Source organism: Ictidomys tridecemlineatus, chromosome 4, assembly GCF_052094955.1.
Source record: "Ictidomys tridecemlineatus isolate mIctTri1 chromosome 4, mIctTri1.hap1, whole genome shotgun sequence".
In the NCBI taxonomy this organism is placed as follows: Eukaryota; Metazoa; Chordata; class Mammalia; order Rodentia; family Sciuridae; genus Ictidomys; species Ictidomys tridecemlineatus.
The window spans coordinates 45875244-45891931 of record NC_135480.1 but is presented as its reverse complement, the minus strand read 5'-3'; the positions used below and the strand labels follow the sequence as shown (position 1 = coordinate 45891931).

General features: G+C 43.3%; 1 protein-coding gene across 15 annotated transcripts in view; it reads right to left on the bottom strand.

Annotated features, from left to right (window-relative positions):
- Plekha7 (pleckstrin homology domain containing A7) overlaps positions 1-16688 on the bottom strand; it is a 209153-nt gene that overhangs the window by 56444 nt on the left and 136021 nt on the right. For all 15 annotated transcript variants that reach the window (XR_013437740.1, XM_078046416.1, XM_078046410.1 and 12 more), the window contains 5 exons: positions 13335-13446; positions 12300-12404; positions 9497-9569; positions 7853-7953; positions 1712-1887 (listed from right to left, as the gene is read on the bottom strand). Coding sequence is in view for 14 of the 15 variants with exons in the window: in XM_078046416.1 (XP_077902542.1) it covers positions 1712-1887; positions 7853-7953; positions 9497-9569; positions 12300-12404; positions 13335-13446 (567 nt within the window). In the remaining variant the exon portion in view is untranslated. The remainder of the gene's footprint in view (positions 1-1711; positions 1888-7852; positions 7954-9496; positions 9570-12299; positions 12405-13334; positions 13447-16688) is intronic.

The window sequence follows — 16688 nt, the reverse complement described above, 5'->3', positions numbered from 1 at the left end:
ATCCAAATCATGGCTAGCAAATTAATCCTCAAGAGGCAAAAGTCATTTGTCAATCACAGCACCTTTTCCTGTTAAAGCCCATGTTATTCTCAAATTTTCTTTTACCCAGTACTCTAGTTACTAGTTGGCCACAATGCATTGAACAAAGCTGGAACATAAGAAGAAACCCTCTGACTTTACATAAAGTGTAAGGGCTGGGGTTGTGGCTCAGCGGTGGAACGCTTGCCTGGCACGTGTGAGGTCCTAGGTTTTATCCTCAGCACCACATAAAAATAAATAAGTAAAATAAAGGCATTGTGTCCAACTATAACTAAAAAGTAAATATTAAAAAAATTTAAAAAAAAAGAATAATGTGTGTGGGGGGGGCATTAGGGACCAGCATGTGTACCAAGAATAAGTTGTGTCAAACCTATTCAGTTTCTTTCTCCTAGGGAATGCTAATGACATTGTGAACAAACACCTGAAGGCTACTTGGAGAAGCTTTCATGTCATCTAAGCACCACAGAATAATTCAGGCTGGAAGACAATGCTAGAAGGTAGAGTCAAAACTGACTGAATACCTGTAGTAAAGAGCTACTGGTTCAGGGCCCATGGGTAAACTGCTCAGTCTTTGGTTCTGTCCTGCTCAACATATTCATTCATTCATTCTTTCAACCTGTTACTCAACAGTCATTTGAGAGCTTGTGTCAGATGTTGTGCGGAAGACACAAAGATAATTCCCATGTGGAGCCTAGGATACCGAAAAGACGACAGAAGGGGAGATAAAACCCAGTGTGATAAATGCTTGGGCTGAGGTGTTATATAGGGAGCTCTGGAGAATAGGGCCTGACCCCAACCTGCCCTGTTGAAGGAGATAACTATATATCAATGGTTTATCTGCCTCGAGAAAGAGAGCATAATGCTGGGAAATAACATGAATGCCAAAAATTACACAATCGGAAGTTAGAAAAGGTTGAAAAGTTAAAATTCACCATGTGAAATTCATTTGTAGTCACTCAAACATTGCACTTTTAGGTTGCTGGAGAATGCCCACTTCAAGCCTCACTGAAAGAACATTGTCCAAGGAGCCTGTACACCTACCGAGGTGTCTTTGTAGTCAAATGGGACCCATATTCAATGAGGACTAGCTAAATATATACTAAACTTCTTTGGGGCTTTTCTGTTCTCTCTCTGAGTCTCCTACTCCGCTCTTACTCCTCCTTAGCATTTTCTCAGGGTGTCATCTATAACTAACAGACTCAGGAATTTCAAGATCCCCCACTATATCCTTGGTTGGGCCACTCAAGGAAAGAAGCACTGAACATGGTAGGCAGCTGTAGCACACTTTCAGTTGGTAAGACCTTTCTTGCCAGCCATGCTCCCTTCTGCAATATGGTGCCCCAAGGTTGTACCTTCTACCACACAGAAAAGAATAAAAATAGAGAAGCACAAATATACCAGTTCCCATGGCTGTATATCCCAGGCAGTTGGTACACCCCTCCAGACCTTAGTGTTTCTATATAGTAAAGAAAGGGGAACTTCCACCTGGGGTGGGCAACTTGTGTTAGTTGTTTATGGATTCTCCTAGAGGCACTCATTGTTAAAAAGAATTTCAAAGAGAGGAATGATTAGTACCAGGGAGTAAACAGTGGAATTTCAGGAATCAGAGGATTTATTTGGGTTCCCATCCCAGAGTAGGAAACTCTGGCAGGGACACTCCATCAGAACTGACCTCTTCAGTGACGATCGAGATAGCACCTGTGCAGCCTGGTTCATGGCTCTGATCCAGGCGTTCATGTCCTCCTGGGTGTCAGCACTGAAGTAGTAGGTCCTCATGCCTGACTGCTCAGCCTGAGAGCCCACCGTAGAGCTGTTGTAGATGAGTGCTCGCATCCCTGTGTGCACAGCCTGTAAGCATGGAGATGGAAATCCAGGACAAAGAGAGTTTAGTACACATTTCCCATCTAGGAGCAAGAAGGAGGAAACAGCTGGCCATGTTCTTCCCCTTCCAGACTAAAAACTGCAGCACCAACCAGCTTGGTTCCACACCTGGAAAATGTCAAGGGCTAGATTCTGCTTCCTTAGTGCTGTAAGGCCCAGTGAGAGCTATGTCTGTTGTCCATAAGAAAAGCCCTGCAGCTATTTCCTATTTATCCTGTTTCTACTTATCAAGGAGCACAGAGGCTATGCTTATTTAAGAACCGTGTGTGTGTGTGTGTGTGTGTGTGTGTGTGTGTGTGTGTGTGTTGCTATAGACCAAACCCAGGGCCTCAAGCATGCTAGGCAAGTATTCTACCCTTTGTCACATCCCTAGCCCCAGAAACAGACTTTTTTTTTTTTAATCCCTATTCAGTAAAAGTAGACTCTTAGGATTCCCTGTTTTTGTTTGTCTGAAGCACATAATTCCTGGTTTGGCTAAAATCAGACAAGAACTGAGTCAAAATCAGCTGCAGCAACATGTGGCTTGGTGCTGACTTTCATCAAGAGAATGCCCCCTTCATATCTCACTGAAAGAACATTGTCCAAGGGACCTTTATACACAGCAAGGTGTCTCTATAGAAACAAATGGGGCCCATGCCCACTGTGCTTCAACTGCATGGCACAAATGTGATGCATTTCCACCATAGAAGCTGGTATCCTGTCTCTTTGAATAGTCACTACAGAGTTGGAGAGCTAAGTGCTTCTGTCTCAAGGTGCTTTCTGGGAAGAGGTGCTGGGCATGACCCCTGAAAAGCAACTGGGATGGTCTGCAAACAAGAGGCTACACTAGTTTCTCTTCCTGTGCTCTGATAAGTAGAGACCAATTTTTTAAAATTTGCAAGTAAAATCTCACCCAATATACATAGGAAGATGGTATAGAAATAAGATTTACTGAGTGCCTACTTCGTGTCTCCTAAGTATTTCCATGATTTCAGTCTCATTTTAATCCCAATAGCCTTGAGAATACAGACAGGATCTCTGTTTTACAGATGCATCAAATGAAGCTCTGAGATGTTAGGTAAATTTCCCAGATAGCAGGTTCTTCATAACACTTATCATTAGCTGGTACTATTAATTTTACACACTTGTTTGTCACCAGGTTATCATCTGTCTCTTCCTCTGGATTATAAATTCCACGAGAGCAGGAACCTTTTCTATCTCGTGTACTACTGTATCCCCAGGAAGAGTGTTTGGCACATAGTAGATATTAAATAAATATGTGTTAAATGAATGAAGGAAGAGTTGGAGCCCAGGTCTGACTTCACATCCAGGCTTCTCTGTACAATGCTTGCAGGTCCTCTCCAGAAATGAAGGTGATTATACAGATCACTGGTCCTATAATCTGTTTCCAGAATGAAAGGCAGACTCCACTAAGGACCAAAAACAATTTAAAAAGTAAAATCAAAAGCAAGAAGATTGCACGCTTCCAAAATGGGTGAATGAAAACTTCTCAGATGAACCTTCAGAATTTATTTCTCCTTACATTTAACATCTGAGTCTAAAATACACATTAAATGTGGACCTCTTCTGACATTCACATGTCCGAGTTCACCCAGCCCAGTGTTAAAGGAGTCTAGGCAAACTTGGCCTTCATTCAAAGCCCCTACAGTGACTGAAGAAACCTTACATTCTTCCTTTGTATATCTTAGGGGTATCTCTGATCCGAGGATGGATTCCTCCATCTTAGCAAGGTGGAAATGCAGCAATAAGAAAGAGAAGGAACTTATTCATGTCTTATTGAGAATCAGCATGTGTCTCCTGAGTATTCTTAGCGTGTTCTGCCTTGATACAGAGGGTTCTGGGACAGGCGCTCACCCCACCAGACACAACACAGTGAATTCTCTAAGGCATACTAGAAATGGTAGGTCTCTGCTGTACAAGAATTCATGTAGCCAGCCTTGTCCAGGAATCAGCCCAGGACATGCCTCAAGCATGCAGACATGAGTTTGCACGTCTGTCAACAAATGGGCCTTAAGAGTTGCACCTAGCATCACAGAGGAGTTATGCAAGATCACAAATATAAACTCATTCTCTAATCAAACTGTAGCAGGTGTGTGCCTGCTGCTCTTGGCTCTGAAGAACAGGTTCCCAAATGCATGCTGCCTGTGCTGGTGCATATTAGATATATTAACTGTGAGGGCAAGAAGGACTGGAGCTCCCATTTCATCTGGCCAAATGACCCAAGCCCAAGATTTCCTGAGCCTGAGGAAGATGCCAGGGCCCAGATGACCTGAAGTCTCCTCTTTCCTCCCTAGTCTCATCTAGGAAATGACCTCTTCCTCTCTCTTCTTTGCTTCTTGGTTAACAAAATCCTACTTGGCAACTTATCTATGACTGAACAGAAACCAGGCTATGCCTAAAAAAAAAATGAGGCTATGAGCAAGGAAGCATTTCCCTCAAAAAACATAATGTACCTAGGATGTGACTGCTCTGCTGGCTCTTAAACCTCAGGTCTTGACACAGCAATTGGTGAAGGGAGCCAGAATCCTTCTACTTCAAGCCCCTCAGGACAGCCTTTAGAACAGGAAAAAAAAAAAACTTATGTGGGAAATAAAGGAACACCCAGAAGGCCAGGGCCCACCAACTGGTTGATCCTCCTTGAGCTTATTCATGCAACAATAATTCATCATTTATTGTTTACTAGATAGAAAAGTGTGTCCTAAAAGTTGGAGGGGCAGCCTGAAAAAAGGCCATCACAGTTTACAGACAAGTAGGAAAAGCCCTAGGACAAGGATCTACAATCATAGTAAATGTTATCAAAAGGTTCAGGATGCTGTGAGAGGGCAATGGGAACATGGCCTGACCCAGAAAATGACTTAGAGGAACTGACATTCAAGCTGTCTTCCACATGATAAGCAGCTACTTAGTAGGAGTAGCAGGGCGGAGAGGCCACAACCCTAAGAAGGACGAGAGCACAGAGTATTCATCTTCAGGATGAAGCCAGCATGACTAGCATAGAGAAGTGGAGGGAAGAGCACCACTGGGAGAGCTTCAGCTCTGCAGAGAGAAGAGCCCAAGTTGTGAGGCCCAGGACACAGAACACTGCATTTCTTGGAATGTCTAAGAACACAGATTCTGAACTGCCCCACAGCCCACTCACTAGCACCGCAAGGAACAATGCTGCAACCCAAAGGGAAATCTTTCTGTCTCAGGAAAACAATGCCTTTTCTGCAGAACCTGCTGACCATAACCAGATCTGCAGAAGCTTTCTCTGCACTTTTAGACCCTGATGACCCCAAATACCCCTAAACACATGATGCCTTCTGTCTCCCAGATTTGGGAGATTTGGAGATTTGGAGAACATTCTTGGTGAAATCTGTTTTTTTTTTCCTTTTCCTTTCTTTTTTGGGATGTTGGGAGTTGAACTCAGGACCTCGTGTACACTAGGCAAGTGCTTAACCACTGAACTACATCCCCATCACTTGGTGAAGTCCTCCTAAGGAGGGAACAGGGAGAAAGAGGAGGGAGAGGGAGAGAGAAAGGGAGAAGAAGTAGTTTAACACACATATGTTTTCTTAGAATCTATTTTTATACTTCCCAATGAAGTGTTAAGATGAAATATATATATAGTCACAATAAGTCACTCTAAGGACATTCCAAATGCTGCTCCATCCCAAACCATGTGCGGCATGTTTGCCCAGAAGTGATGCTCAACCCAGAAAGGAGGGTTTTCTAAGGAAGACTTTTAGGCTGCAAAAGGCAAGTTCAAAAGCCATTGAACAATATGATTTCAGAACAGCTCCTGAGTTACAAAGGAGAGTTTCTAAACAATACAATAAATGATCATTCAAACCTCCTTTTACCTCCTGCAATGTGCAGGAAGTGACTGAGAGAAGGTATGAAAGGAAAAACAGAGAAGAAGAGTGAGAAACTGTCCCTCCTCCCTGTAATTCAAATGAAAGAGAATAGAATTCAGGGTAGAGTGTGGCCTCCATCATCTTCCAGCTTTGTGACTTTGGGCAAAGTTTCCAAAGCTCTCTGACCCCCACTTCCTTTATATATAAAATAGCCAATAATACTGACCTCTCAAGTTCTCCAGGAGCATTAAATGAGCTAACATGCATGAACGCACTTGGTTTTACAGATAGAAGGCAATACTATTCCATGCCTCAGAAGTGAAGGAAAATGCCAGAATCACAGATCTGTAGCAACTCTGGAGTAACACTTGACATGAGGGAAAGGGGAACTTCCACCTTTCCAGCAGCTCCAACCTGCTGATAAATGAAGCTGAAGTATCAGCTTATTCTGGGCTCCCTTGGAAAGGGAGGGTAGCAGGAAAGTAGGTGTTATGGTTTAGATGTGAGGTAGCCCCCAAGGCTCAAGTATGAGACAATGCAAGAAAGCTTAGAGGTGAAATGATTGGTTTCTAAGAGTGTGAACCCAATCAGTGCATTTATCCCATTTATCCACGGATAGGGATTAACTGAATGGTAACTGTAGGCAGTCAGGGAGTGACTAAAGGAGGTGGTCTCTGGAGGCATGCCTTTGGGGCATATATTTTGCCCTTGTTGAAAGGAGCTCTCTTTGTCTGCTTCCTGGTGAGATGTCCTAAGCCACTTTTCTCCACCATACTCTTCCGACATAGTGTCCTGCCTCACCTAAAGCTCTGAGAAATGGAGCCAGCTATCTATGGACTGAGAACTCTGAAACCATGAGCCCCCAAATAAACTTTTCCTCCTCTAATTATTCTTGTCAGGTCTTTTGGTCACAATAGTGAAAAAGATGACTAAAACAGTAGGTGACACCATAGATTCAGTAAGCACCACCATAGATTCCAGTTCAAGATGCTGGTGCAGAAGATCACTTGAAAAAGCCTCTCACAGACTGAGGACCAAATGATAACACCCCAGCCACTACATGTTAACACTGGCCAGCCCTTCCAGAGAATGGCGGGTGTCCTGACTGGGCCTTTTCCATGGTCTTTCAACTATCTATGCCTGGAAAAGGTGACTCTGCTATAATGCCTGCTGCCTAATTCTCACTTTGTACCCCCAACATAAGAGAGCCAAGTGAGAGGAATAGTAGGGTCAGGAGACCCTACCCAGCTTGAAGTGCATGGTATTCTCTTTACCCTGAGCAGCTGTGAGAGGGCAGGGATTCTCTTCTACTGTCACCAGGGCTATTGCTGCAAAGTTCTCTGGGACTTCTGCTCCAAATGCTGTAAACTGAATTGCCACTTAGTACAACTGATGATCCCCTCACCATTCTTGAGGGACCCAAGAAGTACTGCAGTGAAGGAATCTGTGGAGGCCACCAATGGAGAAGGCCTCAGGACTCCCAAGTTTGGGATTAACCACCATCTTCCTACAACCTCCACACAACTGTCAGAGTGCACCAAAGGACTGTCACCAATGATCTCAGCCCCACGCACTCCAAATGGCATGACACAAAGGAAGCAGAAAAGGGGTTCTGCTGGTGGAAACATCTGCCTGGGGATCCAGAAATTTGATCAATTTCATTCTAATGACTTTACCACAAGATAAATAAAGTGAACAAACCTGACAGTTTCTTCAACATGCAGGCTCCCATCCCTCAACGTGAGGACTCATAATTTAATTGACATAAATCCATTGTGGGGATCATCAATTACACTAAATGGGTGGATACTGGATACACTGGCTGATTAAGTTGATAAGAAAGCAATATATAGTAGCGGGGGAGGGGAGGGGCTAATACTTGAACAAAGCTGGAGGACTCCAAAGTTCAGATCCACATGAAATTACTATTGACATATTATTCTAGTTTAAATAATTTATATATTTGTTAATCTGAGTCTGAAACTCTATAGCTTCCTAACCGACTTCCCTCCTCCCAAAAGCAACTGGGTGTATAAAGGCATTTTTCAGAACAGCTTAACATGGAATTGATGCAGAAGAGAGAGAAGGGGCACTACCTTAAAGGAGTACTTGCGACTTATGCGATCCTCAGGGGCCACAGGTGAGATCACATAGCTGGGTAGAGGAATGCTCCCCAGGACCACTTCTTCTCGGCTGTCTTTGAATGGAAAAACACATTAGAACAACCTTCTGGGTACCCTGTTAAGGGCTTCTTCTCTCTCCCTGGGACTATGGCCATCTCCTCTTCATGAATCATTTAGACACTCCCTGGGCACTTATGTGCAATGCTGGAACTATTAAGGTGAACCACACACAGGGCACTCCCCCCAAGAGCAGAGAGAATCACATGAGCACACTCAAATCAACCTGGAAAGGGGCAGTATGGTCCAGGCTGTGAGGAAGTTGAGAAGGCTTTAGAAAGTGTTTGAAGTCTTTTCAAGGACAGGGAGGCACATTCTGGATGGGGCAAACCTCATTGGCAAAGTTACAAGACTGTGTGAAAAATCCTACCTTCTAGTTCTATTCTCTCTTCCTCTAAACCATCTTCTTAACCAGTGGTGTCTTACTGCCTATGGAGAGGGTCCTGTTGCTCTGACTTAAAGGCACTCTCTGATTCCTCATTGGACACAAAGTCAAATTCGCCGTGTCTACGGGTGACAGCCCTTTCATTTTGGCCCTTATTCATCTCTGGACTTTATCTTCTAGTATATTCTCTATGCAAGACTCAACTTGGCCAGAAGGTCTCTTACTTTACTTTGTTCTGCTCCTAGAACTTTACTCAAAGTTGTATCCTCTCTTCATGATAGGCATGAAGAGAGGCAAAGCTCTACCCATCCTGAAAAGCCCAACTCAAATCCTATCTCTTCTAAAAAATCCTTCTCAGATTCTCTAATATAATTCACTTGTTGCTCCCCCTGAACCACCTAAGGACTTCAGATGTCTTTTAAAGCATCAATCATAGTCTAGTCTTGTCTGGTAAGTGTCTTTCTCTCCTCCATATTTGAGACTTCCTTCTCAACACTGCCCAGTCCCAAACTTAATGTGGTCCTCCATAAATACTCAGATGGTCAATTCAATTCACCAACTGCCCATCCGACATCAAAGAGGACAAATCAGATGACAGGTTACAAAATATAATTTATCTATACTTCTCACCTCACCAGATTGCCTCCAAGGTGTAACTATATTTCAAGTAGGGCGAACCTGATTTTCTGGATTTTGAGACCCTAAGTAGTAAACAAACTGGATTCTATTTCCTTGAAATCAATAGCCTGACTTTCCAGTGCTAAGACTGGTAAAAGTGAAGTCACCAATCATACTTGAACAAATAAAAACATGGCCAGGCACGGTAGGGCACACCTATAATCCCAGCAGCTCAGGAGGCTGAGGCAGGAGGATGCAAGTTCAAAGCCAGCCCCAGCAAAAGTGAGGCACTAAGCAACTCAGTGACACCCTGTCTCTAAATAAAATACAAAATAGGGTTGGGGATGTGGCTCAGTGGTTGAGTGCCCCTGAGTTCAATCCGCAGTATCAAAAAAAAAAAAAAAAAAAAAAAAACCACACACTTTGACAGGGTAATAGGCTACTAATTAGCTCAGACTATTAATTTGTCTACTGGATTTAAGAAAACCACCAATTGTGTGCCCTTACCACCATTCTCTAACACAAACAGTTCTTGGTTGGCTGAGCCTTAAACTCACCTTTATAGTAAAACAAGCAGTAATCAGCAAGCACAAACCACCTCCTTTTCCACAGTCTCATCCCAGAACTGTCCTGCAAAGCAAAGAAAAGCAGTCAGGACACTATCTGAGCATACTGTTCCACCCCAATCATGTACAACCTAATAACCTAATTCTGGATCCAAGACTTGCCCATATTCACTCTTTCAATAAATTAATAAATATTTTATTGAATAGTTATTCTTTGAATAGGGCATTAAATTAGATTCAATGTTGGTTTATCACAGGAGGGTGTTTTTTTTTTTGGTTCCAGGAAACAAATTATTATAATCCACCTTATTCTAGAAAGGAAAATGTGAATTCAAAAGTACAGGTCTCCTATTAATAAAGGGATCAGCTCTTAACAAAAGGAAGTTTTTTATTTTGTTTTGTGCTGTAAAATATCTTCATTTGGGCTGATTAGAAAACTGAATTTGCATAGTATTGAATATAGTTTAAGTTAGCTAATTAATTAATTGAAGTAATGTTCCCTTTTAACTAAGCTCAGTTCTCTATGATAAGGAACTGATTTTGTTGTTTTACTTCCATTCAATGTGGAGATTGGATTTTCTTTGCTATAAAATTTCCTTATAAAAAGAGTCTGGCTTTACTCATCTGAAATGTAAAACTTTACATTTATTAAGAACATTTTAGTGAGGCTGGCTAGGGTTGTGGCTCAGCAGTAGACTGCTGGCCTACCAACTGTGAGGCCCTGGGTTTGATTGATCCTCAGCACCACATAAAAATAAAGAAAGAAAATAAAGGTATTGTGTCCACTACAACAACAACAAAAATAAATATATAAAAAAAGAACATTTTAGTGGGGAATGAGATTGATCAAATTATGTGTATGTACGAATATAGCATAATAAATCCCACTAGTGTATAATTATAATGCACCAATTAAAAAAAAAACATTTGAAAAATAAAAATAAAGGTAATATGTTCAACTACAACTATGAAAAAAAAAGAACATTTTAAATAACTATAAAAATTCAAAAAATATGGCCAAGGGAGGAAATTAGCAATGTTTCTAGGGTCAGTTCTCCTCAAAACTTAAGAAAATCTCAGAGCTGTTTTTACCTAAAGTTGTTAAAATTCATCTTCCTTATACAGAAGTTGTTTGACAGGCTTGAATTAAAATAAAAACAAAATAAAACCTGACAATTTCTAAACCTAAACATGAGGTTTGTTCATCCTTCTATCAAACTGCTAAAACCAAATTTAACTTGATGATGTCATCCATTTATCAATTTTACCTCCTCCAAATTGACCAGATTATTTCTGAGGTCTTGGCACACAATACCTGCTTCCTTTTTAATGGGATTACCCATCCTGCCATACCTAGTGCCAACATCACTTATCCTGGGAAGCCTTTCAGAACTCCCCAGGCACAGCTACACTCTGCTGTGTCCAGAGTGTTCTACACAGACCTGTTCTGGGTACAGCACAGTCACTGGGTCAGCAAGGGCATGGAAAGAGGGGAGAAAAATTATTTACGATCCCTTCCCTCTCCTTCCATGTTTCCAAGGAGCATCCTTTGTTCAACAGGGACAGTCATACACATGGAAAAAAAATCAGAGATTAAATTACTCAAATAGAAAAGAGATGTAGTTAAAAGAGAGGAGAACAGAAGCTGTGAGGCGTTGGGGGTGGGAGCAATAGTTTGGGGCCAGAGGCAGATCTGACAGAAGAGACTGAGCACTGTGAAAGCTGTACCAAGAAACAGAACTGGGGAAATACACATCAAATGAACTTTTTGGGAATGTTCCCATGTAGTGTGCAACATAATGTCCTTCTCTGACTTCCCACAAAGGATTTTTCAAAATGGATATCATAGCTCTTGGAATTTGATTGGTGGCTTTTGGGGATGCTGACAGGTAGCACAGCATAGGTAGATAGGATGCTATGACAAGATGGATAACAATGTGACATAAGAGATGTGCTGTTTCCCTTGGCAGATGATGAGCTCCTTGAAGACAGGAACCACATGTCACTTATCTCTTTATAGGCTCTGTGAGAGCATTCAGAACATGGCAAACACTTGGGAAGCAAATGAATGAATGGCAAGGAGAGAAGAAAGGGGACAAAAGAGACACCATCCTGGGAGCTCATAGCCCAGCATGGCCATAGGACTAGAAGTGGATAAACTTGGGGTTGGAGATGAAGCATGGCCTGGGGGAGACAGAGATATCACTTCCTCACTGAATGGAAGTGGGAGAAGAAGGAGCAGGTGATGGTTCTGAGGTCTCTAACCTGTGTGCCCAGGAGAGTAGGTATAGTACCCACATTATTAAGATCCAGAAAAAACAGGCTAGGGGAAAGAGAAGTAAGGGGTGTGGAAACAATGAGCTGAGTCTGGCTGATTTGGAATTTGGGGTGCTAAAGATATGTGTGCTAGAAAAGAGAGAGGAAAAGACGGGACTTTTTCAGTCAAATGATAATAAAGACTTTAACATCAGGAAGGCAGGTTCTAGTAGAGATTAGTGGTAAGGTTGAATTCAGGCTGACCCATTCACACTATGGCCTGAGTCCCAGGTCAGCCGACAGTACCAGTGGTCAGAGGTTGAGTGGGTTTTGGGAGAGAAGCTGTAACCCTTCAGCAGCCAGTCCACTCATAAAAAATGAACAGCAAATCACTCAGCATGGTGAGCAGAATGCACCTGTCCCCACACAAACTTGGGAGCAAAAACTTTTGTGCCTCTTCCTGTGTGTCCTGGGACCAGGAAAAAGAAGGAATGCAGCAAGGGCCATCCCTCTACCTCCCACTCCTCAGCCTCCTCACCTGCTTGTGCAGCCAGCCCCTTACCACCACTGGAACATTGGGGTTTCTCCGAATGGCCTGTTCCCTCTTCCCAAAACTGTGGACTTTATTGCTGGACTTAATGATCTAGGAAAAAGCAGAGTTAAACTCTAGCAGCAGGGAATTTAGGGAGGCGCAAGAAAGCACTTGTGGTAGGAAGGCTGTTGGCCCTCGCTGCTTTACTCTAAGTGGCAGCACCCTTTGATCAAAACAGCAACGAGACAGAGAATAGGCATGCACATGGCCATAGCATTCTAATTAAAAAGCAAGCTCAAGACCTGGCAAGCCTCCCAGCTGGGTCACAAAGAAAAAATTTAAAGGGATTTTTCAACCAACTCACCAGCAGCTGTTGTCTCTAATATGTCTATGGCTCTCTGGTGTAAAGCTATTTTTTGGTCATAGATGTCTTGCCTATGTCCTGATCTTTACCCTCCTGTCTGGGTTTGCCCTTCAATATTCTCCCCCATTCTGCAATGCTGACTCTTCTCCCTGATCTTTAGTCAGTGTTCCCACACACTGAGCACAGGAACTTTGGTGCTCTTTCCAAGGACACCCTTCCTCAGGTCCATCTGTCACAGAATCTCATCAGGCTTTAACACACAGCCCATAGGAACAACAGTGTGGCCTTCTCAACACATGCCAGGAAAGTAGAGAATGTGTTCAAGGACCCAGATATCAGTCCTGGTCTTTCAGCAATCACCCATTTTCTTGGACAAGGGACATAATGCCTCCTGACCTCAATATCCTGGGCTGGGATTGTGGCTCAGTGTTAGCATATGCCTAGCATGTGTGAGGCACTGGGTTCAATTCTAAGCACCACATGTAAATAAATAAAACAAAGGTCCATTGACAACTAAAAAAATATTTTTAAAAAAATATCCTGACCTATCACTTAGGGAGGATACTTCTTAGGGATCTCCCTCACAAAACTATGGTGACGATCGAATGGGCCTCTGATTATAAGGGAGCTTGGCAAAATACAAAAGGGAAAGATGGAACCAGTGGCCAGGAACTCACCTTGGGTCCAGGCTTGGCCTCCAGGGTAGATGTCGTACCAGCTGTGGATGTTTCACTGACCATGCTGGATGGTCTTTGGTTTCTCTCTTGCTTTGACATATGTGGGTTTGGCCTGTGGGGAGACATGGGAATCCAATGTGTTAGTGCCAAGCTGAGGAGTAGGAAGTGGTAGCAGAGATTTGTTGCATGTTGGAATTGGTTGCTTGGCCTTAGATTCAGGCCAGATTTTTTAGACTACCTGACTCCAGACTACAGCAGAAGGGCCTGCCCTAGTGCTTCAGGGAACCAAGAGAAAGACAGATGGGCACATTTCCACAGCCAGACAGCCACAAAGGCGCCCAGACTGTCATCCCTGCCTGTTGTCCTAAGGTCCTCATACTTGCTGTCCTACTTGGGTGTCTGTGACAACTGCCCCATCAGATGGGCACACACTATTCTTCACAGGAGGCAAGAGCAATTCATACCCTTATACACACACACACAAACACACACACCTCTATTTCCCTGACTCCCAAAAGAAACTGTTTATAATTAGTAACAAGAAATCACTTGCGCACACATGCACACCCCCATATACACAGAGAATGCTTACATAAATGCCGATGGGGCTTGCCTCCCAAAATAGACTACTCAACAAAGAGTACTATTCTGGGAACACTCCATTTGCCCCAAAATAGAGCCATAAAAGATATTAACCCCTTGTACTATGCCTGGAGAGGCAGAAGAGATGAAGCCTTCCGTGCACCCCAATGAGGATCCCTGGTGCTTCCCTATCAGCATCCCAGAGATGCAGTACATTCCACTGAGAAGTTGCCCTGGGAGGGCCAGCACACTGGGGACATCTTGGCTCGACACTAAAGAGACACTTGAGAGCATTCTCCTCACCTGCCTCCACAAAGCCCCTGCATCTGCCAGTCTTTCAAAGCAGTGGTGACAAATACCTCCACACAAATTCAATACCTCTCTCGAACAGTTCAATACCAGATTCCAAGACCTTGCCAACTCCAGGACCAGTAAGCTTCCCTTTAAGAAGAAGTCTCAGTGTTTGGTGGCTGGGTTTTGTCCACTGTTCTGACAGGCAACAGGATCCAGGCAGTTTGATGCCAGTCAGACTATAATAAATTGAGACTCGCTGCCTGAAGAACAGAAAAAAATCTGCTTTGGAGGACTGTACCAGGACCCTGAAGTGATGGAGCTGGAGAATCCAGCCAGTCACAACCAAATAAAAAAGCACTTGAGATGTCCTTCAAGAGGCTCACTTTTCAAGAGGTGTGATGGAGAAATTCCAGTTTCCACTGTAGAGATTCGATGCTCTCTTCAAAGAACAGTGCTGCTCAAAGGAGAAGTGAACTTTCACATGCTCTGAGCCAAAGCCCCAGCCCTCTGTACCAGGAGGGAAATTCTCCACACAAGTCTCCGTGACTACTGTGCCCCCAGAGCAGTTCCAGCAGCAGGACCACTGTAGCAAGCTTTCCAAGGGGCCAGGCCCTGTGGGATGCTTGGCAGCTGGAGGTGCACATCCCACCAGCAGAAAGATCACTGGCTCCTTATCAGCTCAGGCACTTACTTCAGATTCCCCGCCCCCGGCCTCCATCCCAGCCAGACTTTTGTTATTGCTCCCCACTCAGAAGGAGAATGTCACCATGCTCAGCAGCTCCCCTGTTGGCAGACACTGTGTGCAGTGAGAGATAATCACCATTTGGGGGTGGGAAGGGGCTCTGAGAGGCTGCCTTTTTCATCCCCTGCTTCCAGGCAGAACTGTCTGAAACATGGTTTTCAGCTGGTTTTACCTAACTTTAGATTTCCAGAGGGGGAAATAAGGAAGAAGAGCTCTCAAGTTAAGGCAGATGACTGAATCTCTAGTCAAAATTCAGGACATACAGTCCAATGATAGAAAAGATTTGTCTGGGATCTTATCAAATTTAATTTGCTCTCACTTAAGCTACTAATAGAGTCTTATTATATATGGAATATTTGAGAAATATAAGAAAAAGCTAAAAGCAGAGTAAATAAAATCACCCAGAGTCCTACTATCCAAATGCTTGATATATTTATATCCACTCTTTTTTTTTATGCCTGTTTTGGGTTTTAGGGGGTGGGCACTTTTTGGTTTTTACATAATTGTGATCGTGCACTTACATCTTCATTTTTTAAACCACTGTAAAATCATCAACATGATTTTAAATGACTACCTCATCTTCCACCAATGGAAAATGAGACACCCAATATCTTCTCTGTAGGACAAAGATTTGTGATTGATCCTGGAAATCCAGAACAAATGGATACGGTTGCCATTTCTGTACCTTACAATTTTGAGTTCTAACTACCTCCTCACATGTTCTAACCCCCAGCACTCCCCAGCCCCTCTCTAGTGGAAGAAAGATGGCAGCCTTGGGTAAGCCAGGAAAGAGGGTATGACAGCCATGTGGCGAGCCATCTATGAACAGATTTTGGCTATAGAAGGACTGGTTGTGGCTATAACTCTGGACATCAGTGAATGACAGCAGTAGATGGGGGAGGAAAAGAAAGGAACATACAATGACAATTCTAGTTCTCATGCACTGTGCTGCTCAGCCACACCCAAAGGAAGCTTATGAGAAGACACAGATGAAAGTCCAAATTCAATTTGCCCCAGGGAAGAGACTGAGTTGTCTATATGAACACAGAGCATGTCCTCCCCAGGGCCTCTCACAGGCAGGGACAGCTCCCAACTCAAGCCACAGACTTAGCCAAGACCTGGTTCTTTGAAAGATCAAGGGACAACACAGCTACCCACCCTGTCCAAGTAATAAGATCTGTCTTCAGTGGATATTCCTCTGAATCTCCTCAACACAGATCATGGTCTTTCAGATCCTTCATGGGCGATAAGTCTTTAGAAATAACTACAAGTTATCCAGAATTATAAAGTAGAAAAAACAATGGTGGTCATGCTTGGGGATACCACTTGGCATTAAATAGGAATATGAAAAAAGTTTCCAAATAATTTTTTTACTCGCCTGAAAAACTGGCTCTGATAGAAACTACTACTAGTGGTTCACCTCAAAAGCTTAGCAATGGGAACATCCTTGTGTGACACATTCGGAACAGATAACACTCCAAGGGATATCTCTCACTTGGATATGGGAATGCCAGTACATTTGTTCCAGCCAATTTCATCTTACAGGGGTGTTCCCCACCTAAAAGCCTGGGAAGACACTGATTTGTCCTCAAATCCTCAAACTGGGTGTACAGTACTGGTAAGTCTCAACCAAGAAATGTTCCCATCCCAGAGAAGTGTGTCCCTGAACAAAGCAACTGTGAAAAACACATGCCCCTGGCATGCCCTCAGGCACATTGAATCATGCAGATCCCTGG